Raw genomic sequence first — 24961 nt, 5'->3', positions numbered from 1 at the left:
CCATAAGGCTCATTAAATCTGCTTCCACATAGGTAATGTTTTAATCATCAGCGACTATGCAGTAGCTATACAAAACTCCACTCTCATTAGACTGGTCACAAACTGAGTGCCTGTAAACTGCTTGTCTGATACTAGCATCAATGATGTCAAAAGGACCCTAAGGTTTCTTAAACCAGGCAAAAATGACTTTAACCTAGTGATGGCTCATGTGGGAGTGAATGATATAAAGTGCTCCACCTACAGAAAGATGCAGAGAGATATGATAAAACTTATGCACGTGTTAGACTCAGGAAAGATACTGGTCTTGAGAAGTATCCTGTTATCATCAAAAATGATGTTTAGATAATAAGGCAAGACAATTGGCTTTAACAACTGGATAAGGGTTTTGTCATTCTAAGGGGATCCAGTATATGTTGTTCTGTGATAACATGGCACCTGAGATACCCTGTTTCACCAGGTATGGTTTACACCTCTTATATCAGGGCCATCACCTCACATAAAATCGCACTGACTGGCATGCTTACACCTCTAAAAATGGATATGCTCATTGTTTCCTAGACTTTGTTAATAACAACGCATTGGAGCACATTGTAAAACTACCCACTAAAGTGACTAATGTCTTTGACCTAATCTTTACTGACCTAACCACTCACTATCTGTACCTCACCCAGCATCTCCCCATCTCTGGTTAAACCTGACCACAAATCAGTCATTTTCTCTATCAGTTCTAGTGGTACCACCTATTACCAAAGGTGACCATCTTTAGGGACTTCTACAAGACAAATCTACCTCAGCTTGCAGGAGAATGACACAAAGTTTCCAGCAATCCCCTGCAATGGACCCAGGTGAGAAGTCGGCATGTTCAACTCCAACTTTTACCAGCACCTAAATATTTTCATAAAAAAGTCAGTACCTGTCTGCCCTGAATATAATGGTAAGTTCAGGAATAATCCTCTTTGGTGGGACTCCCTTATTAATAAATTGTATGACAAGAGAAGGGGTATAATGAAATGCTGTAAGATATCTCCACCCCACCTACCTCAGTGAAACATGCTATCAATGACCTTAAGAGCAGTATTAGAAAATGTACAGATACCAAAGGAAACAACACATCTTCCTTCAGTTGTGTTGTGTTGAGAAACTGAGGAATAACGTACAACAAATCACTGAAATTATCCATAATATCATACATTCATATCTCAAGAATATAGTCAGTATATTAGCAGAGAAATTACAGTGCTAAATGAACCCCACCTACCTATACTTGTGCCCCAATATTCTGGAAAAGACCCAAGTAATTGTACGACAGTCTGCCTCATCAATCTCACATGCAAAACCTAGGAACGCATATCATCAGAATTCATTTATACAGACATAGGTACTTAACTGATTTAGACTCCGATTAGTATGGGTTTGTGAAGGACAGGTCTTGTTTCCTAAACCTAGTAAGCAACTTTGAAAAGCTTAGAGAACTATGGATAGTGGTCACTGCAAGCATGCTAATTATCTCAAAATCTCCAAGGCTTTTGACACTCTTTTCCACACTAGTATTACTGAAAAATTACACAAAGGAAATATAAACCTGTGGCTTGTCTGCTGGCTTGCATGTTGGCAATCCAACAGATCCTAAATTGTTAAATTTGTTGGTACCCTCTACAAAAGTACACTTGTAATTAAAGGGGTGCCATGGGGATCAGTACTAGAACCACTCATTTTGGCATTTGTTTTGCAGACCTCTAAGCCAGTGGCATATTAAGTGCACCTAAGGCCCTGAGCAGCTTTCAAACCATGGACCACATATCCACTTGTTTTTTGAAAATGCATACATGCTCATGCACATTTGGATTGATGGATTTACCTCCCTGATTTAAAACCAATTGAACTGCTCTCATTATAATCTATCAATGTCTGTACGTATCAGTTACAGCCTCCTGACTGCATATACCTCAAATGTCTGACTGTGATAAACTAATGGCCACTATTACATATTCCAGCTTGCTTTACATAAAAGCAAACTAGTCATGCAAAGTGAGACTAACAATTGTTTAACTTGATCATGTTAGCCAGAGTCAATCAATGTTATCCACAGACGGTCTCTATGCCTGGCAGCTTTAGCCCCATTGTTGACTATATCCACCACAGATATCTGACAGTGGTTAAAATAAATAAATGATCATTTAAACAATAATGTATTTCAAGTTCTTGTCACACACAAAAACACTAGCCGAAGTATTCCAATTTATTTCTCACAAGTAAACACTAGCCCTGCAAAGCAAGACTGTTTAAACTGAGCAAACAAGATAGTAAGTTACCTTCACCCACAGACAGAACTTACCCCCACCCAGCAGTTATAGCCACTTTGTTGTGTACACATCATCTGATTATGACAAAAATAATACCTCTCAACCACTTAGCACAAGAATTAGGGACTATGCCAAAAAATAATGAGATGCAATGGCCTAGAATCAGACACAGATTTCTTTAGAAAGTTGCTAGAATAAGTTATCCATTTTTTAATTTTTCTAAGTCTTTTGGGTTTCTAATATCATGACAGGAATGGAACTCATTCCTAATTTAAAGTACGATTAAAGTTCATGAAGCTAGTATTGTTTCAGTCCTTGATGTTAGGCATAAGTGCTATTCGCAGCACCTGCAATGTGCCCAGTAATGGCTCCCTCTGCAATTTGTATGGAGTTATACATGTATGGGTAACATATCTAAGTATAATTGTAAATAATTTTTTATAAGACCCATTCCTTCTACTACTATTGGAATTGTCTGGGTATCCTTCTTCCACATTGCTCTCATTTCTGCCTTCAAATCCTGGTATTTTAAGACTTTGTGTCTCTGTACTTGAGACACTGTAGTCACTGAGTGCAGCAATTTCAATAACCAATGCTACTTTTGTCTTCTTTTCATGGACTAATATATCTGGTTTTCTCGTATCTATTTTTGAACTGTTGGTAGCAGATGATCCTATATGATATAAACTTCATCCGTTTCTATAATGCTTTGTGGCTGATGTTTCCAGTGTTTTTCAGTTACTTCAGTATTACAATGTTTGCACAATCCCCAATGCCATAGTCTTGCCACATTATTATGCCTTTCAGTATACAGTCTTTATCCCATTAATTTATGACAACTAGCAATAACATGCGGAACTGTTTCCAATTCTGTTTTATAAAACCTACATCTGTCTGTTACTCCCACATGTTCAATGGACTTTGTAAACCAACGTGTACATAATCTTGGACTGACAATATTAACTTTTCATCTTTTGGTTTAAATTCTCCTTAACCATTCCTGTGCTCAATCCTGATCAACATGGGGTTGTTCCAAGAGTTTTTTATACCTGCAACTGTACTTATCCATTTTCCGCATTTCTTTCTTTTGCTTTTGACACATTCAGTTGCTGCCTGGATTTTATCTCCTTCTGATTTGATCTCCACTCCCACTTGACACCAATATGCTTCTACTACACTAAGCAGGGAAGTCATCTTAGATCTATTCTCCTCATGTTTCAAAACTTGTACTACATTTGGATCTTGTGAGGTCAGCAGATATGTATGCAGTCCCAAGATTGCAGATCTGTACATGTAATCAATTTTGAGGAAGCCCATACCTCTTTCTTGGTATACACTGATTTTGATAAATCATTTGGTGAGCATGAAGCATCCTTTTTGTTTTCCTGTTCAACTGATCCAACACATGTTGGGGCCAGTCAGTCACTCCAAAACTGTAAGTCAGGACAGACAGAAAAAACTGGTTTATATCTTAGACTTTATTCCTAGATGTCAGCACTGTTTTCAGTATTAATTTTAGTCTCCTGAAATATTCCTTACTAAATTTTATTCACATTTGTTCATGTTTTATTGTTTATCCTTCATCAATTCCCAAATATTTATCCACTCCCTCTTGCTCAAGCTATATCACATTCCTGTGCCAGACTGATGTTTTCCTGATGCTCTGGCTTTCCTGCTTTAAAGGCTGCTTTTGCACATTTAGCAAGACCAAATGACATTCTTACATCATCTGAAAATGTTTTGACCACTTGCAGTTGTGCTTTCAATTCCTCATCTAATAAACTACATAGCTGTAAATCATCCACAAAAAGAAGATGAGAAGTCTTGCACTTTGTTCTTTTCTGGGAGCCAAATTATAGCTATGACCTAATCTGGTAAGTAGACAACTTAATGAACTAAGGGCAAGACAAAAGAGTAGCAATGACAGAGAATCACCCTGGAATATCTCCCTTTGAATTTTTATCCCTAGAATAATAATATGTCCTTTATCATGGCTAAACTGCAAAGTGGTTTGCCACTGTTTCACGGTCGCTGTAATATAACTGATTTTAAGCACTCTTTTATCCATTAATATAGGATACTGTCAAATGCTTTTTGTAGTCTATCCATGCCATACTTAGATTCTTGCCATTTTTACAGTTCTCCATTATGACTTTATTTAATAACAAATGATCCTCTATTCCGTATGAACTTCTTTTTTTTACCCTTTTGTTCTATTGCCATGACTGAGTTTTCTTCTAAATGACTATAAACTCTGTCAGCATCAATTCCAGTGTATAGTTTATATATCGTAGGAAGGCAAGTTATTGGTTTATAGTTTTTAGGATAGTTTGCAGGTTTGCTCTTAAGTAGGAGTATTGTTTTTCCTTTTGTTAACCAGGCTGTGTCTGTTCAGGGTACACATATAAATGGCTCTTACTCATGGCTAATTCTTTATGTAAAGATGTTAATACTTTTAGCCAGAAGTTAAGTACTGCATCTGGGCCTGGGGTTTTCCAATTAGGAGCTTTTCTTAACTTTGTTTCAGTCTCTATGGCCATTACTTCATCCCATTTCATATCTTGTACATTTGAACTTCTTATATCAATTTAGCACCTTTGTTATGTTCTACAGGATCTTTACAGCTATTTCTTCAAAATGTATCTATTTCTTCTTTTTTTTGGTGGTGTTTCCTTTTGCCTTGTTTCTGTATTATTTATAAAACTTCATTGGGTCATCAATAAATTGCTTATTTTATAATCTTCCTTTATATTTATCTGCATATCTTCTAAATTTTTCTGCCTGTGCTGATATTTTTAGTTTATCATTTGCGACAATGCATGATAGATCCTAATATGTTGTAATACTGTGCATTGCTTTTATCACGTTTATCTTTCTGAGTATTTGTATCGATCTGTTCCCTCCTCTATACTCTCCTAACACTTCTTGTATTAATTGCTTTATGGATTGCTCTATTTGATACTTCCATGATGGCATTCGATTTCTCTTCTTCCTTTCTCTTACTACCCTGAGTTTTTGCTGTAAGACTTTATCTGTTATTAATTTAGCTGCACAGTAATTTATCCTATTTACTTGTGTAATATCCCATGAACTGTCCTAATTACTGTGTTTATTTGATTTATGAAACTTCCCACTTTTTGGGTTTTATTGACTTTCTGTAGTCAATTTCTTTCATTGATCTAAATATGTCTGTCCATCTCTATTAAATCAAGCAATGCTTCTCTTAGATAATTTTCTTCTAAACTGAGGGCAGATTCTTTGTCCTCCATTTCCTGCAGGCATTCTATAAAAAGTTCCACAGCATCTTTGTGTGCCACATTCTCTTCAGAATGATCCTGTGTCATCCATTGCTCTTTCACATCAGAACCCACTGGCCTATCACTCCACATTGACAGATTTTTTTAGAAAGTTGCTAGAATAACAGTTATTAATTAGTATGCATTTTCTGATGGCTATGAAGTCAGAAACTCAAATATCTGTCATTTATTTAGTGCCTACAATCCTCAATGACTTGCAGAATCCAGAAATTTTATGAGAAACAGACCAAAAATATGTATAAAACCTTAGGCACGTTGAAATATCATGGACCGTTTTGGGGTAATTAATTTCACATTTATTTCAAATAAAAAATAGCCACAAGTAGCATAGCATATTTTACACAAATGCACATTCATCCTGCAAACCCAGATGGTTAACTGAACAAATTATCAGAATGTAAATTGCTTTCATCCACAAACAGCCCTCATAGTTATAGCCACTTTGTTATGCAAACCTCAACTGACTAGGGCAATAAGTAATATCTTTTTAGCACAACAATCAGTGACAAATCCAAAAAATAATGAGGGGCAAATAAACAAAATTAGGGACAGATTTTAAATATTGCTCCTATACACTTAGAAAGTTGCTAGTTTAACTTTTTTTGTTTTTGCATTGGCATACATTTAATGATGGATAAAAAGTCCAAAACGTCAAATGACTGCCATCATTAAGAGACTGCAATCTTCAGAAAACCACAAATTTTATATGGCACACACCAGTAATGTGAGTCAGTCAGTGATATTCTATGAAATCAGATACAAATTTCACACAACCACCAGAAAATAGTCTAATGTGTTTTATGCTAATATATATTAATCATGTAAAACAAGATTTAAAATGAGCACATGACAAGAGGATGGTATGTTTTCATCCAGAGCCACCCCCCCCATTATTTGGTGACTAAAACCCTCAATGATTTGTCAGAAAACCATGTATTTTATGGTCTATATTACATGTTCGAAGAGTCAGTTCAGCAAATGTCATTTTACATCGAAAATGCCGTTTAGCAAACTGTTATAGTGAGATTGCAGTACAGTGAAGATCGGAAAATTTGCCCTTTCCTCACTCAATTAGTACGGGGTGTAGGGGGGTGAAGCCCTCCACAACAGCGAGTTTGAAGAACAGCATTTTCGATGTAAAAGCCATTTGCTGAACTGACTTTTCGGGGTTATGATATAGACCCATATTTTAAGAGGCAAAGACAAAAAAATGAGGCAAAATCAGGTCCATTCTATGAAATCAGGGACAGTTTCAATATAGTTTCTCTTATAAACAGTCACAAGAGTATAATTTCATACAAATGCACACTAGTCCTGTAATGCTAGACTTTAAAATGACCTAACAATAACTGAGTAAGTTGCTTTTATCCACAGCTAGCCTCTCTCTCTTTATTTAGTGGTTGCAATTCCTAATGACTTGCTAGAAAACTAAAAAAATTATGAGACATTGGTGAAAACATGAGGGACAATCACAGACAACTTCAACTTTGTTTTACATAGCAACAGTAGACAGAAAATAAGGCAGTTTGACTTTAAATTGAACAAACAACAAGTTGCTTTCATCCACAACCTACCCGTACCGCCCCCTTATTTACTCACTGCAATAGTCAATGCTATATTTGGTTGCCAGCCACACTAAATAAAAAATACTAACCTAATGTAATCATGATCCTCCATAGCAATCTGCAGCTCTTCACTAGGCTATTTAATATTCCTAGGCTTTCTACGTTTTGTCCACCCAGTGCAACATGGGATAGCATGAGCAGAAAGTTCTGTCACTGTGCAGAGGACTGCTTGAGCTGTTTATTTATTGTTTTAAATAAACATTTGTTTACTTAGAAATAAATAAATACATAGGATATTGACACTGGCCCCTCTGTGTAAATAGTAGGCACTACAAGTGTACAAAAAAAGCACTCACAGTGTCAATCACTCAATACTTTTATATATATATATATATATATATATATATATATATATATATATATATATATGTGAACACCCTTTATTAATGATTATTGTGTTCAGTACATCAGCTAAATGAAATGACTTAGCAGTGCTCAGCATAAAAAAATTAAAATTAAATTATTTTGTAGGCTATGCCCCACTCCAGGACTTGTGGGCACTGGGTGGCCACCTCAACTGCCCCATTATAATCTGCCACTGATCATAGCGAATGCACCAGAAGCGCTGTTGACCACGTTTTCTGATGACTGCAAGCTGGGCTCAGTTTTCCACTCATCCACTGTTACAAAACATCTCCAGCAAGGGGCTAGAATATGTACACACCCAGTGTACTGAAAATGCTCTCAAGCTTAATGCAAAAAAAGTGCAGTATAATAATCTTTCTCAAAATAGCTACTCCCACCTCACATGCTCTAAATGATACTCATTTTCAGACAGATATGGTCATAAGAGACCGGTTACTTTTGTGGACAGCGCTCTCTCTCATTCAATCATCATGTTTCCAACATAGTCAGGAAATCCTTCGATTTGCCCCAATTAATTATTTCCAAAGAATATCTTCAGTCATAGGTTCATAGGTTCATAGGCAGATACTAGGCTATCTGCCCTAGGGCATTTATAAGCCTAGCCAGAGTGTATTTGGCTTACTCCTCCCTATTAGATTAGCCTACTGTGCCTTTGTAAAGTAGGTCACAGAAGGTACACTTTTAAGATTAGTTTACTGTGCCTCTGTCTAGCAGGGACACAGGAGAGATCCCAAGGGTGAATTTGCGATTTCCCATCCACGCGTCCAAATTTCGCTTGAAGAGGGTCAGCGAGGGGCTATGTCTAACATGAATTGGGATTCTATTCCAGAGTGAGGGGTGCCTCTGGGAAATTAATCTGTCCCTCCAGCATGTCCTATTTATTTTTGTGCTGAGGTTTAGGTCCCTGGAGCGTGTAGCTCTAAGGGACTTGGATTTTTTGAGGTGGAGCATGTCCATTAATTCTGGGTTTGACATGGCTTTGTACGTCAGGCATAGATTGCCTCTGAGTAGGCAGTAAGCAACTGAGTAGAGCTGGAGTTTCTTTAGTCGAGCTGCATAGGACATCTGTTTGTAGCCCATGACCCTCTTGGTGAGGTACTTTTGGGGTCTCTCCAGTTGCTGCAGGTGTCGGGTAAGGTACATCCCAAAAGGGGCATTGTATTCAATTATGGGCCTGATGAGTGACGAGTAGAGGGGCACAATGACCTCTCTTGATCTAGATGCGAACCCTTTCGTGATAAGGTGGGCTATATAGAAGGTCTTTCTAACCACTTTGGCAACGTGATTATCAAAGGAGAGATTACTATCTACGTTGGTCCCCAAATCTCTAATTACTTCTTCCATACTTAATGGATTACCACCTATGTGGTAATTTGTGGGCACCTTGTTTTTCCCAAAGGGGATGACTATGCACTTTTTAGCATTTAGCTTGAGGCCGTGGCTCTGGCACCAAGCATCTGTCTCTGTGAGACCCTTTTGGAGGATGCTTGTGTCAGCTGGAGATTCAATTATGGCCCCCAGTTTGCAGTCATCTGCGAACTTTGTCAGCCATAATCCCCCCATGTTAGCCTGAATCTCAGAGAAGTATATACCGAACAAGAGAGGTCCCAGAACTGAGCCCTGTGGGACGCCACTTGGATTCGGACATGGCACCTGCAATTCTGACCATGTGGGTTCTATCTCTGAGCCAGTTTGCAACCCATCTTGTGATATAGGGGTTGATATTTAAGCTGGTAAGCTTATTTATGATGCCCGAGTGGGGTATTGTGTCGAAGGCTTTTGCGAGGTCCAGGTAGGCTGTGTGGACTACCTTGCCTTCATCTATGGCTTTGATAACTGTTTCAAAGAAATCAACTAGGTTTAAGAGGCAAGATCTGCCCTTAACAAAGCCGAATTGGGTAGGGTCCAGTGTCTGGAGGCTCCCAATGTCTTTGTTTATGAGTTCCATGATAATACGCTCCATAGCTTTACAGACCAGACTAGTCAGGCTTATGGGGCGATAGTTTCTGGGGTCCGTTGTGACACCACCTTTGTGGAATGGGACCACTGTAGCTGTACACCATCCTTTGGGTACATATCCTGTAGTAAGGCTAAGTTTGAACAGTGACTTAATGTGAGGGTTCAGTTCTTCTTGGAGCTCATGTAAGACACAGCCTGGGACACCATCCGGTCCCATAGATGCTGTGTTTTTTGCTTTGGAGAGGGCAGCTTTCATCTGTGCATCTGTGATGTCAGGGAAGTTACATTCAATTGGGATAGGCATTTGCTCCTTTGGGGGGGGAAGGGAGGGGAGAAGTTTGCACTAAATCTGTCTGCCAGGATGTTGGCTATGTCTGTAGGTTCGGTATATTTTGTACCGTTATGCAACAATTCAGAGCATATCTGGGAGTTTCTGCCCATGTTTCTGACATAACTAAAGAAGGCCTTGTGATTATCTTTAGTGTCTAGGGCAATTTTTCTTTCGAAACTGGCCTTTGATGATTTTATGAGGCATCGAAGTTTCTTGCTAATACTGATCAGAGATGCCTTCCCTTTTTGGGATTTTGCTCTGTCATGTAGTAGCTTCCTCCTTCTGTTGTATAGCTTATTTATGGCCGGGGTCCACCAGACCGGTCTCCTGTTTTTGGAGGAGTGAGTCTTGGTTTTATTTGGGATAGCACGATCCATGCATTCCTGCAGGTGCTCATAGAATGCATTTGTAAAGGATTCTGTGGATTGGGCTGTATTATCCTCTGGCCCAGGAGCTTTGAAGGATTCCACCTCAGTTTTGAGAAGTGCAAAGTTGGCTTTTGAGAAATTCTTTACAGTGATTTCCGTGGCTGGGGGTGGGGACGGGATATGGATGTCCAGGGAAATTTGTCCTTCAATTTGTCCTAGTTAATTCCCAAATAATATCTTCAACATCTGAAGAACTCATCTGACTCATCAATAAATGAAATGCTCTCACTGTTCCAGTGGTGTAGAGGGATAAAGCTTCGACTACTACACACTTGACAGAGTTGGCAGGAAGGATGGTGCATTCTTGTCCTGGGGGAGAGTGCATGCTGATGTTTCTCTAGTGGAGCTCCACCAGAGGCTGGAACTCAGGTAGGTTAAACATCAGGTTGGATGATGGGATTGATGGCACAGTGCATGCTACTTAGGACCAGAGGTGGTGATGCATACCATATTTTTCTATGTCCAGACAAGACACATAGTGGTGGGGGTATAAGCCAAGCAAAATCCACAGACATTATGGTTATCTAGACACCCACACCTGTAAAAACAAGGGAAATTAACTTAATTTTACATACAAAAAATGCCCAATTAATTTTACACCCAACACCCAGCAGCCCAAGATCACAGCATCATATAAACTAGAAACAACAAAACTAGAGTGCATCTAAGCCAGGCTAGGAGGTTCAAATGAACTGTCTGTTGGGCCCAAAATGTCTCCAGGAAACCTTTAATAATAGTTTTAGTAATACAACAACAGAAACCCCCCCTATAAAATAAAGCTTAGTATCAGACTTTAGTAAGGTACTTTTGTCTTAATAGATTTCATCAGAAAACAAGGACCAAAGTGTTGAAATATATTAAAATGAAAAAAATATCAAATTCTTACTTCATGGCTACCTCTTATTACCATAAAATTATTAAAAATAGTCTACACCACAAAACTGTTAAAAATGAGTAAATTTATCAATTAATCATTTTATAAAATAACTGACTCAAAAATACCTTGTTCACTTTGTATATTATTAAATATTGAGTATAGATAAAATTATATACTAAATAATATTTGTTCTCCACACAAAATATTAAAAACTTAAAAAGTAAAAAGTAAGGTGAATAGCTTCACAATTTAGCTGAACACAATTTTAAAACAGGCAAAATACTAATACTGTCATTAAAACCTGGATACTTTGTTACATTTAAATTCAGTTGCCAAATAACTTTATGATATGTCAAAGCTGACTCCCAGGCACCACCCCCTGGGGCTCACTGGATCCCTATCTAGCATACCAAAACTTTCATATAAACTTGAACTTGTTTTTGTCCAGCCTTTCTCATATTGTTAGAGTGTAAACCCTGTATATCTAACTAAGAAAAAATACTTGCTTTATTATTTTTTAACATATACACCAGCCAACAATTAACACTCTCCCATTTCACTTTTAAAATAACTCTGCAATCTATACAAAGCTGCTTTACAATACAACAATTCAATTTATATTATGCCTTTTATACAAATATTGATAAGAACAGCTACTGTTTTACTTACAGTTACTTCTTAATTCCCTTCACTGCTCTTCTAATCATTAAAGACAGAGTGTGGTACATGCTTTACAAGTCATCCACAGGTTTAACAAAGTCATAATTCCAGTTCTTCTCAGCCACTCTTTTCCTTGCAAATCTATAGTTCACTTGTCTATTCCTATATCCAATGGGGTTTATGCCTTATAGTCTCTCATTTATTTACTAATTTCAGTGCTGCTGGTGTTTTTCCTGATCGCCATCTCCCAACATAAATATTTTGTTCATGTCCATGGTGCTCCTTGACCGTTCTAGTCTGCTCCTGCACTTTTTTCCTGTTTCTCAATCATTTTCCTTTGAATCAATGGAAAATATTTCACTGCAAAAATATTTCTATGAGCTTTGTTGACAGAAGAATGAGAAGCTGTATCCCATTCTGAGTGCTGGCTCAAGCCTTGTTGAATAAACCTTTTTTTATTTCCTTGTTAGCATGTTCTGTATCAAAAAGTTTATTTGATTCTGCAGGAAAAATATTAGGAAGACAGCTGGATATAGCAGTTTGAGTCTCATACCTGACTCTTGATATTTCCTGATTGTTGAGATAAATTTGCTTCTCTTCTGCCTGGTGTACAGTAAGAAATCATTTTTCAGACTTTGCTGTCTCCAATTTTTACTAGTTGTCCTTTATAACCAATTTTGTCAGGAACAACTCTTTCTGCTGGTATTTTTGTATCTTTACTAATATACATCTTGGCTGTTTTATCACTGCCAGGTTTAGATCATACACACAGTGTGTCATTTCAATTAACAAATCCTGTGGTGAAAAACCAGTCCAGTTGCTTATTTGTACTTTCATAAAATTAATACTGTCTGTTTCTCCCCATTCTCTGGTGCAACAGAAAATGTCAGGTTCTCTCTGCATCCTCTCTCTTCTAACTCTACTATTTTTGATACTGCTCTTCTTAAAAAGCCACATGTTTAGACAGATTTTTCATTTCATTCCCTGAGTTTTTCAGTTTTTTCAGTTCATCTGAACAGTTGGTTAAACTTTATTCTATTTTCCAGTTTTTGTTATTAAGCTGATAGATTCCCTTGGTGTTTCATTTATTTTAAACACCTCTGAGTGCATTTGGTTTATTTTTCCTCTAAATTACTGGAAGCCATCTTGTGTCTAAAAACATCAGTTGCCAAAGAGTAAAATGGAGATTAAAACTATATGGAAGGGAAAATAGGTTAGAACAAGATCCCTTAAATAGTCCTTCTAAGTTGCTGGACTGTGCATGGTTTGGGGGGAGGGTCCCAAATTCTTTTTGGAACCACCCTGACATTTCTTATTAAATGTCTGTTTGTCTGCATTTTGGTAAAACTCTTTATTTTGTTTTTTGCAGGCGAGTCCTTTTAAAATTTTGGAAAAGGAGGACTGAAAAATCTTAGAGATTCCCTGTATCAACGTATCCCCTTTCATTACACTTTTTGGTAACCAATGCAGCAGAGGAACCAAAAACTAAATCTCTATTGAAAGCAGAATTTAAAATCTCATTTTTCAGATTACTTGGGAGGTTCCGAGAATGCAGCCAGGCAAACCTCCTCAAAACAGTACAAGTGGCCATAGCCCTGGAAGAAGTATCAACTGAGTCATACACACACTGTAAACAATGAGTTTTGACCTGTGAAATGGAAGACACTAAATTACTGAAAGCAGATTTTTTCCTCACAAGAAGAAACTACAGACAAAACATTCCTCATATGTTCACAATTAGTCTGAATAAACTTTAACATATGAGCCTGACAATTCAAAATGTTGAAAATGAAAGTTGCAGAAGCATACACTTTTTCCCATACTTATCGATAATCTTTCCATCCTTGTCAGAAAGAGTAGGATTGGCATTATCCAAATGTCTAGCAGTAATATGATTAACTAAAGCTATAGCTGTTGGGTCAGGTTTGGGATGAATGTATAAAAACTGACAGACCTGAAGGAATGGGTGCAAAATCTATGAATTCCTCCTGTAACAGCTCATGGTATTTCTGAGGGACAGAGAAATCTCAGTATTCTCCCACTGAAAATACTGGCACATTCTGGAAATAGTGTCAGAGAAAGATAAACTCCACAGGTAGAATTATAAACTGAGCTCTTCTATGAGTCTGAATCAGTCAACTGAGGAGAAAACTCTGTGTCTGTCCCTTCATGTTCCTGTCTAGATTTTGAATCTCTTCAGGAAAAGAAGTCTCTCTCTTTCTTTTGTTATAAACCTCTTTATAAAAAGCATCAGCAGCCTGAATTAAGCTCTGAGACACCTAGTAACTTACTCCAGTCTAAGGAAATTTAAGGAGGTTGGTTTTCTGTTTCTTTTTGACAGGAAAAATAGGGCCAACAATGTTATTAAAAAACAATTCAAAATGTTGAAAATGAAAGTTGCAGAAGCATACACTTTTTCCCCTGGGATGTACACAACATTCTGATCAAACAAGAAAGTCTTCTTTGTTCTCTCTTCCAGGAGAGACAGAAGTGTCACTGCCTTGCCCACAGAGGGGACCTCAACAGCCACAGAGGACATGGCTAACCACTGGTCAATAGTGGCTATAGGTGCTACACCAGACAGATCCAGAGTAAAAAATGAGTGGTCAGAGGTTCAAGCTATAGCACAGCTGAGTCACCCAAATGCAGCTGAGGGCAAACTGCTAGTCTGCTGTGGTGGAAAAATAGATTAGCTTAACTTTTTCTTTTTGTGGCTGGAAGAAGCATTGACCATGGGACCGGTAGTCTGAACCATGATCAAGCTGAAAATGATGCCTCTTTCCTGGGGAAAACAAGCAGTAAGAGTTGGTAAAATTTAAAGTCTTTAAAGGTCACTTTTTCACACAAAAAACACAGAAAAAAGCACTTTAAAACACTTTTCCATCCCCAAAAAGTAAAACAATGTCATGTTCACCATAGAAAAAGTGTTTTTCAATTACTTTAAACAACCTTTAATCTGAAGGGGAAAAAGTGCACTCCCACTTAAAGGTCCAGTTAAGTCAAGTCTATTGGCAGTACATTAAAATACAAATGCCTAACTTAAAAATAAATTTCCTAAACAGGAAAGTAGTATAAAACAAACATTTTTTTTTTAAATATGGAAGGTTTTCCTCAAATGGAAGTTAACTGCGCAGCAAAGGAACAGCACAAGCTCACTGTCGATCCTCAAAAGACAGTAGAAGAGCACTCTGACAAACAGCAGGAAAGCTTTGAAGAGTGATGCACAAAAATATCTTTTTAGTCAACTCAGCTCAAGATAATAGATGGTTTTGGCTGTGTGGAGAGTGCCCTGAAGTTTTGGAAGCTGGCCAGCTTTTATATCCTTTTCATAATATAACCCATATAGCTAAGGCTACTACAGCAGTGATCAATATAATGAACCTTACCAGGTTTGTTATCATTCTACTTTAAACTTTTTCAGTATTTCATTCCCAGCTATATTTATTATATACTTTTCAATTACTTACTTGGAGTGCCTCTCGAAATAAATGGATGTCTGGGAAATGGAGGGCGTGTGGCCCTATTCCTGGCAGTGCTGGGATGAATGGAGGCTTGATTAGCAGAAATTACACTGCCTGCAGTATAAAGAAAAGAACAAAATAATCCTTTACATGCACATATTACAGTTCTAAGTTTAACTATTTGTAGATGTTTAATATTGTGAGCTGCTACCTTTCACATTTTCAGTTTTTCAGTACATTGTTTCAAAACATATTTAGATTCTGATCCCTTTACCTGTTGAGTTTCACTATAAAACATTTAATTTGTACAGCCTAGAATATTTTATTCTTTTCCACAAATATTTATTCAGTTATTTATTTCGTTATCTAGTTAATGTCTGTGATGCAAGCAAGACTGTAACTATACAAGTGCTTGCTTTATAGGGATAATTCATTTGTTTGCTGATTGGGCTACAGTTGTGCAAAGACACTCATTTCATCCAGTATTAACCATTCTTCCCTCCCTAATGTCACTGTCATAATGTTTTAATCCCATTAAAAACACGACTTTATAAAGCAAAACAATAAACTACAAATCAAGCTGTATCCTTCAAACATAATATTGATTCAATCAGGGTTCACTTTCTTGCAGTATAAGTTGGATTGTTTCTTTTAACTGGGTATCTGCAAACATAATTCTGATTCCACATGGGTCCTCTTGTTGACTAAATTAAGTTAAGGCATCTCTTGTAATTGGCTTAGTTTGTTTGCAGTATATTGCTTTACTTTTTTATAGCAATTAGCAAATTATAACTCGCATCAGGTAAGGAGGAAGAGATAATAATGGCATGAAAAAGTTGATATTAAACACCAGCCACTGCATATAGAATGTGTACATTCATATCAATGTTTCTTAACCAAGGTAGCATCAGAAAAGCTGGATTCAGACTCAAAACAGCGTCCGCACAATAGATGTTGACTCCTAGTTACCTGTAACTTCACTTCTGCTGCCATAATGAGACTATGCAATGATAGGAGCCTTCTGATTTGTCATTGGTGTTTTTAACCTCTCACTTTGCTGACCTCTTCCAATCTAACATGCAGTCTGCAAGCTCGGTAAATGTCAGACCCAAATCACAGTTACACGTTTTACTGGAAATATCACTTAAAAACATCTTACTTTGTTCTAATGTTAACCAAAAGCTTCTTTATTGGAATATAATGTTATCAGATTGCTGATATTTAACAATATGATTGCAGCATATTTAACAATATGCTGCAATCATTAATTGTAATGTTACCATATCACAACCCTATTTCCTTGTTTAATTAAGTAATAAAATAAACAATAACATTGTGTAAGACATGACTTATGCACAAAATATACTTACTAAGTAATAAAACACAGTGAAGACAGCATACTTAAAGAAAAATCTATTAAACATGTAACTGTCTCAATATTTGTCACATGAATGTAGTTGCATCACAGAGAGTAATTTAAGCCTGGATATTTTTCCCCTAATTCATGTAATCGAAAACCTTTGCAGCATCTTAAATATGCAGCCATGTCTCTATAATGCTGTTTTACGAATAGCATTTCAAGGGGTTTTAATTGTAAAGTTGTGGTTAGTTCCACTTGCTTCACGGAGTAAAGGCCATTTTTATTTTATATCTAATACGAGATACATTTTCAGCCACCCTTACGTTTACGGCTTTTATTTTTGCATTTGTAAAATGTATTGCAAACATGTGCTGCACATTCTACACACACATATTCTGTGTAAGCAGACTTGCAGTTTATGACCCGCTGAACTTTGTGCATTTTATCAGTATTAGTAGTAGGGAAACTTCTTTTTCTCATTTGTCTGGATATGCTATAATGTCTGAACTAGAACTTGTTTTTCACCACTGCCTAACTGTGTTTATCATTCATTCCCACAATACTTTAGGAGGCATTTCTCCATTTGCAAAGGTAATGAAGAAGACCTCGTGTTTACAATTTTTTACATTATTTCGTATTTTAAAAATGCTGTAGAGTTTCTTCAATACATTTCTTAAGATATGACTTATTAGTATATTTAATTGTCAGGGCTGTCTGTAGAGGAAATAAGCTGCCTTCTGTTACATGCTCATTATTCTGACTTTGCAGGACTAATGTAGAACAAGTAAAGCAACTTAGTATACTTTTAATTTATGACAACTGTTTTTTTGTGTGCATGACATTATATGGCCATCCCCTTCTATCAAAAACAGATGTCTGAATTGCGCACAGATGTAGCTATAGCTGTCTCTTCGGGGTGGGGAGCTTTCTGGATGAAACTAAATGACCCTTTTGTAATTTGCTCATTTTAAATTCTCTGTCAAAATAGTAAGGCATGAATGCACTGCAGAATATCCAGACCTTCACAGCTGGAGTGGGCTTGTGGCTTTCAAGTACCAAGGTTGTGTAAGTCCATTTTGATACAGGCTTAGTACTGACGTCTTCCCTAAGCCCCACCTAATTTAAAACCAGCCCTGCTCAGAGATGTACATTGAAAGTCACTGCAGCTTGTGTGGGGAGGTGGGGATGATGTTACTATTTCTTCAAATGTATCACATTCTAAGTGAAAGTATTTATTTGTGTATATAACTTGCTATTAAATTTTGCCTCTGTATTTCCTGACTCATATTTGCTTTGTTTGATGTTCTATTTGTTGGGATTTATGTGATATTCCTTTATCACTTCATTTCTTTACCTTTCCTCCCAAACCGCAGAGGTCACAATTCTTGTTTTGGGCTGGGGACAGTGTAGTAATTTTTTCTTTAACTTTCCTCACAAACTTTAAAGGAATGCAGAGAGGGTCAACTAAGCTTTTACAGGAGCAGTGTACTGTCTGAAAGTAACAAGTTGGAAACATTACTGTAACTATTTTTCTTCAATTTTCTCACAATCTAACATCAGATGCATATACAGGTGCCTGCCTTTTGTGGAAGGGTAAGGAATAGTACAGTTTTGTACCTACCATAAATGTAGATGTTCGAAGATCCACATTGCTGTAGTCCTTACTTATGGGTAGTCCGCTGTCCTCGGTAATACCAAAGTATTAGGCTGACGCCGGTCATGGGCCTAGATCTGACATCAGAGCATCAGGGTATAAAGGCGCATGACCGACGTCATATCCTCAGTCTTTTCTTGCCCCAGATGTCAGAAGGCCAAACCAGAAAGGCCACAGCCAAAAACAGAATACCTCCCAAAAACATGCCCAACAACAACCATCACCTAAAGCATAGCACCAAGTCAAACTACAGAGGGAAGGAGGGAGGTAAATTGGACTGCAGCAATGTGGATCTTCAAACATCTACATTTATGGTAGGTACAAAACTGTACTATGTTCTTCATCTCACATTGCTGCAGTCCTTACTTATGAGTAGAATCCCAAAGCAACAGGAAAGGGAGGATGGTAAAATGCCCTGTAAAATTGCAGTGGCAAATCCAGCCCTAGACTTAGAATAAAGAGGAAGGTGGTAATGTTTAGAAAAGGTATGCACTGAACTCCAAGTAGCTGCCTCCAAAATGTCTTTTGTAGCTACCCCCCTTATAAAGACCATAGAAGTAGCAGTAGCCCTAGTGGAATGAGGCCTGATTCCAGCAGGAATCTCCTTACCATGATGGGAATAACAGAAAGAAATACAAAACCCAATCCATTTAGAAATAGTTTGTTTTGAAACAGGTTTACCCTGTGAACCCAAAGCAAAAGAAACAAACAATTGCTGAGACTGTCTGAACTCCTTGGTTCTGCTCAAATAATAACGCAACTGCCTGTGAATATCCAAAGTATGCAAAATTTTCTCCCCTTTATTTTGGGGGTTTGCATAAAAAGTAGGCAAATGAATAGTTTGATTTAAGGCCACACTAGAAACAACTTTAGGCATAAAGGAAGGATTAGTACGCAAAGATACCCTATCCTTATGAAAAATCAGGAAAGGCTCCACTGCCATGAGGGCCTGTAATTCAGAAACCCTTCTTGCAGAGGTAATGGCCAACAAAAAAGCAGTTTTCCATGATAAATACTTTAACTCGGCAGTAGCTGCAGGCTCAAAAGGTTGTAGAGTAAGTTTTTCCAACACAAAATTGAGATCCCAAGCAGGAGTAGGAGCTCTACGTGGGGGTCTTATATTCTTTGCCCCTCTAAGAAATTGCTTAAACCAAGGATGAGAGAATAAAGGAGGGTCACAATCATAGTGAGCAGAAATGGCTGCAGCATGGACCTTTATTGAGGAGAAAGACAAACCCTTGTCCAATAATTCAGTAAGATATTGAAGAGCAACACTTAAATCAGGTTTGGAGACATCAAAGTCCTTTCCTTTGCTCCAAATAAAAAAATCTCCTCCATTTATCAGCGTAAACTTTCCTGGTACTAGGCCTCCTGGCCTCCAAAATAACATTCAAAACTTGTTGTGGAAGCTGAGACCCTCCAGAGTCTAAAACAGAATATGCCAGGCTGTTAGATGCAGAGACTGAATCTTGACATTGAGGAAGTGACTGTCCTCTTGTGACAAAAGGTGCGGAATCAAAGGCAGAGGCCACGGAGGTTCGTATTAAACTCCTCAGTAGAGGGTACCAGTGTTGTCGAGGCCAATCCGGTGCTATCAAAATCATGGTTGGCTTGTCTTGTCTGGCCTTCAAAAGTACCTTGGGAAGAAGTGGCAGAGGTGGAAAGGCATATACATGCAGATTGTTCCAACTGAAAGATAGAGCGCCCACCTTCCAAGCTGTGTGATGAAACATTTTGTGCAAAACTTTGGCAACTGGTAATTTAGTGGAGAAGTGAACAGATCTATGTCTGGAGTTCCCCATAACACTGTCAACTGTTGAAATACATGAGGATCCAATTACCAGAACCGAGGATCCACTTTTTGTCTGCTCAATACATCTGCTAAGGAGTTCTGTGCTCCTGGTAGAAACCTTGCCTGAAGATTGAGGTGTAGATTGAGAGCAGTTTCCCACAGAATCATCGCTTGCCTGCAAAGAGGGTAAGAATGGGTTCCCCTGCTTGTTGATGTACCACATGACAGTAGTGTTGTCTGTTTGAATCAACACCTGCCCTGACTAAGTAAATCTTTGAAAGCCATCAATGCAAACTGGACTGCTAACATTTCCTTCAAGTTGATATGCAAATGTTGGAGTTTGACAGGCCGTGTTTTGCACCCATTTTCCATTGAGGTGTGCTCCCAAGCCTTGTCCGAGGCATCTGTCGTTAGAATCTGACTCGCCTCTGGCGGGTCACAGAGAGTCCCTTGTTTAGGTGACATTCCTGAGCCCACCACAAAAACTCCTTCTGAATGCAAGGTATTATCTGAATGACAGTGTCTAGATTTTGGCAGTGCTGTGTCCACACATTTTTGAGATACCATTGAAGCTTCCTCATATGCAATTTGGCATTGGGAAGCACCAGAATACAAGATGCCATGAACCCCAAGGCTTGAAGGACTGTCCTTGCAGTCAGCCTGGACCGTAGAGACATTTGCTGGAAATAAACAGAAAGGCTTCTTTGTTTGTCCGGGGTCAAAAAAGCCATCTGGGAAGCTGTATTCAGTCTCACACCCAGAAAGCACATGTCCTGAGAGGGTACTAGACTGGACTTTGTTTCGTTCACAGAATACCCTAGGCATCTTAGCACTGCCATCACATACTGTAGATGATGAAGAAGTTCGTCCTTTTCTTGTGCAATAATCAGACAGTCGTCCAAATAAGGATAAATCTGTATTCCTCTTAGTCTGAAAAATGCTATCACTGGAGCCAGAACCTTTGTGAACACTCTGGGCACAGTAGATAAGCCAAAGGGCAATGCAGAGAACTGATAATGTAAATTTCCAGCCCGAAAACGCAGGTACCTCCTGCAACTGGGCCTGATAGGAACATGAAGGTAAGCCTCTTTGAGATCCAGAGTAACCATCCAGTGATCTTTTCCCAACAGAGGTAAAAGCTGTTGTAAAGTCAGCATCTTGAACTTTGGAATGTCCAGGTAAGTGTTGAGGATAGATAAATCCAAAATTGGTCTACACGTGTTTCCTTTCTTTGGAACTAGAAACAGGCGAGAATAAAATCCTAGGCCCACTTCTGACAGAGGAACTGGCTGTATAGCTCCTATTTGAAGAAGTAAAGAAATTTGTCTGTGAGCCTCTATCCTTTGCCGAGGAGGCTGGCATGCCTTTGAAAGGAGGCATGGTATGGAAATAGAACTTGTAACCTCGGTTTATAATGTCCAATACCCATTTGTCCTGGGTGACTAAATGCCAATTTTGCTTGAAAAGAGCCAACTTTCCTCCCAAAGGAGCTGCCAGGCAAGAGGAATCTGGCAGCTGAAAATGCAGGTCATTGGGCCTGTTTACAAAAGGACTGGCCCCTGCCCTCACCAGCAGATTGAGCAGGCGAACTCCATTGTCTCGGCCTGAAGGTACTCTGAGCTCTGCCCCTACCACGCCTAGATCTACCCCTAGACTGAGAATCAGAAGAAGACACCCCTTAGTAGGCCAATTTCTACTAAACTTTGGAGGTTGTACCTGCAAAAATCTTTAACAGTCTGCATAGACTTAGCCTTGTCTTCCATTTTCTTTAAGACTGACTCCACAGGAGGACCAAACAAAACTTCAGACTGCAAAGGGGCATCCAGAATTCTAGACTTAACATGCTCAGACAAATTCTGATCCTTAAGCCAGGCGTGCCTGAATAACTGAACCAGTGGCAGCCACCCTAGAAGAAGCCTGTAAAGCATCAAAACCACATTGCAAAGAGTGCTTACCCACCTGTTCAGAAACATGCACTAAATCCTGCAATTCTTTACACTCTATGCCCTCTGCCAAAGCATCCACTTTAGATCTTAGCTGAGAAAGGAGGAAATTCTGATACTTCAACATATGAAACTGGCAGTTCAAAGCTCTCATTGCTAAAGTAGAAGAGGTATACACCTTCTTACCCCATCTATCCAAAGCTCTAGCTTCTTATCCAGAGGAACCGGATTCTTAACAACAGAGGCTCTAACACCCTTAGGCCCCTGACTAATAGTTTCTGGGTCGCCCTAGGACTCTTATACAGATATTTATGAGCCTCAGGCACCCGGTAATACCTATCCGGTTTAACTGGGGCAGGAGGCACAGAATCTGGATTAAGTGAAGCTTCGAGAAAACATCTGAAACAACATCCAAAACCGGAGGTATAGCTAAGGGTCTATGCTGTGGTAAAACAAGAACTCCCTAAGCCTCTTCCGGGAATCAGAGTAATCCTGTCCCTCCCACTTAAAATGCTCCCTCATGGAATGGAGAGTTTCTGAAAATGAAAAATCCTCTGGAGGAGAAGCAGAAGGAGTGGAATCCTCTGCATCAGAATCAGAATAAGGAGGGAAATCTTGAATGTCCTCAGTAGAAGACTCTGAATCATCTGAGGCCTGCTCCAAACTTTCCAACTCTGGCTCCATCCTGGGCCTCTTATCAGGAGGGGGCATAGAACCTCTAATTAAAGTAATCAAATCCTCTGCCATTTTAAGCATGTGCTTTTTAGGCACCGACCCTGAAGAACCAGAACTGACACCAGAGGAAGGCAAAACAGACCTGCCCTTAGAAGGAGCCTTAGAAACAGTAGCGAAGGCCTAACCACCTTAGGCATAGAAGGGAGAATAGTAACCTGAGAGGCCCCTTCAGCCTGGCCTGCCTCCTGAGAGGCCACATCTTGTAAAATCAAAGTTTCTGGGACTCAACAGAAACTTCAGCCGGATCCACCTGTTCAGCTGTAGCTTCTAAAGGTCGGGTCCTAAACGGGCCGAATCATCCTGCCTAGGTTTTAAAGATTTGTCTTAACATCCCATATTATAGTTACACCTCTTGCCAAAGACTAACCTAGCAATCTAACCTCCTTTTATAGTGTGCTTATTAAACCTAGCACAAAGTCCCAAACAAGGAATACAAAGCGAGTGGTAATCCCTATGCGGTATCTGTTTCCCACAAGAAATACAATTATTCACTTTTCTGACATCCGTAAGTAACTGAGGCAAGAAAAACAAAAATATTCTCTGAAACCAAAGCGAAAAATTTCAGAACGAACGGCACTTGCAACTCTGCTTCTGCCGCGGCAAAAGACTGAGGATATGACGCCGGTCATTATACCCTGACGCTCTGATGTCAGATCTAGGCGCCCATGACCGACGTCAGCCTAATACTTTGGTATTCGGGCCGACCGAGGACAGCGGACTACCCATAAGTAAGGACTGCAGCAATGTGAGATGAAGAACATCATTCTATTTATTTATGGGTGACAGCAAATATGTTTTATTTGTTTTTCAGTTTTGTAAAAGTCTAACATTAGAGAGGTATACAGAAGATGGCTGCCTTTTGTGGGTAGGGTTGAGGAGGCATGCTGTGTATGCATTTGTGTGTGTCTGTGCATATTGATTCTGATATCGTGTAATTGGCTAGACTTAAAATGGCCCACAAGGGCAATTAGCCTAGTACTAATCTATGAACCTATATATATATATATATATATATATATATATATATATATATATATGTGTGTGTGTGTATATATATATATATATATATATATATATATATATACACACACACACACACATATATATATATATATATATATATATATATATATATATATATATATATATATATATATCTTCACGCGCATACTTCCCCACAATAGCTCAACACCTATATCTTTCTCTCCCTTTTTCTCTTTTCTCTATTTCTGTCCAATATGACTCCTCCTTCCAACGCTTTCTTACTCTATCAGTCCTACTCTTAACCACCCTATTCTCTACTTACCATTTTACCTTCTTTGAAAACTCACTTAATATCCTCCCTAACCTCCCACAAAAACAGACGTCAACAATATACACCTTCTCATCATACTCCAATGATAAATACACCCCTAACTATCATCTTCCTAAATTTCACAGGCTGTCTCACCTCACCTATATCCTACCCTCAGATAAAAAAACTAAACTTCTAACCCTTCTAAACGGTAACATCATAACCAAGCTAGACAATCCCACCTTACTAGATGGTGACATCCACCCCAACCCAGGCCCAGCTTACCCCTCCCCTCAATACTACTCTTCTAATCACAATAACAAATACCTCATAGGGCACCTTAACATTCAAAGTATAAACAATAAAATACCCCACCTTCATGCCCTCCTAGACACCCACTCTTTTGACATTCTATGCCTCTCAGAAACTTGGCTAAAATCAAACACTAAAGACTCTGAAATAATACCCCAAGGCTATAATATAATAAGACATGACTGATCAAAACGCAAAGGTGGTGGAGTAGCTATCCTTTTCAAAAATCAACTTAACATCACTACTCTACCAACATGCCCAAACCAGGATAGCAAAATAGAAGCCATTATAACTAAAATCCAACTAAATGCTAAAAAAGCCCTCCATATCATATGTATGTATCTACCTCCAGGAAACAATATTCCTATACTAGAAGATTTCCTTAGCTGGGTTTCTACCACCTACCCACAAGAAACCATAATCCTAGGCGACTTTAACATAGACTGGAATACTATTAATACTGAAAATCCCTCCTCTCATATTAACCTTCATGGTTTCTCCCAAACTATCACCTCAACTACGAGATTCCATAAGCACAGTAAGA

At 38.5% G+C, this 24961-nt stretch overlaps 1 protein-coding gene across 44 annotated transcripts in view; it reads right to left on the bottom strand.

Annotated features, from left to right (window-relative positions):
• The window catches only part of LOC122801915 (ABI family member 3 binding protein), a 3486228-nt gene that overhangs the window by 1011724 nt on the left and 2449543 nt on the right, over window positions 1-24961 (bottom strand). For all 44 annotated transcript variants that reach the window (XM_044071601.1, XM_044071602.1, XM_044071604.1 and 41 more), the window contains one exon: window positions 15334-15441. In XM_044071601.1, coding sequence (XP_043927536.1) covers window positions 15334-15441 — 108 coding nt within the window. The remainder of the gene's footprint in view (window positions 1-15333; window positions 15442-24961) is intronic.

Source organism: Protopterus annectens, chromosome 5.part0 (genome assembly GCF_019279795.1).
Source record: "Protopterus annectens isolate FY-2018-M chromosome 5.part0, PAN1.0, whole genome shotgun sequence".
Lineage (NCBI taxonomy): Eukaryota > Metazoa > Chordata > Ceratodontiformes > Protopteridae > Protopterus > Protopterus annectens.
The sequence above is the reverse complement of the archived record's forward strand: the minus strand, read 5'-3'. Positions and strand labels throughout refer to the sequence as shown.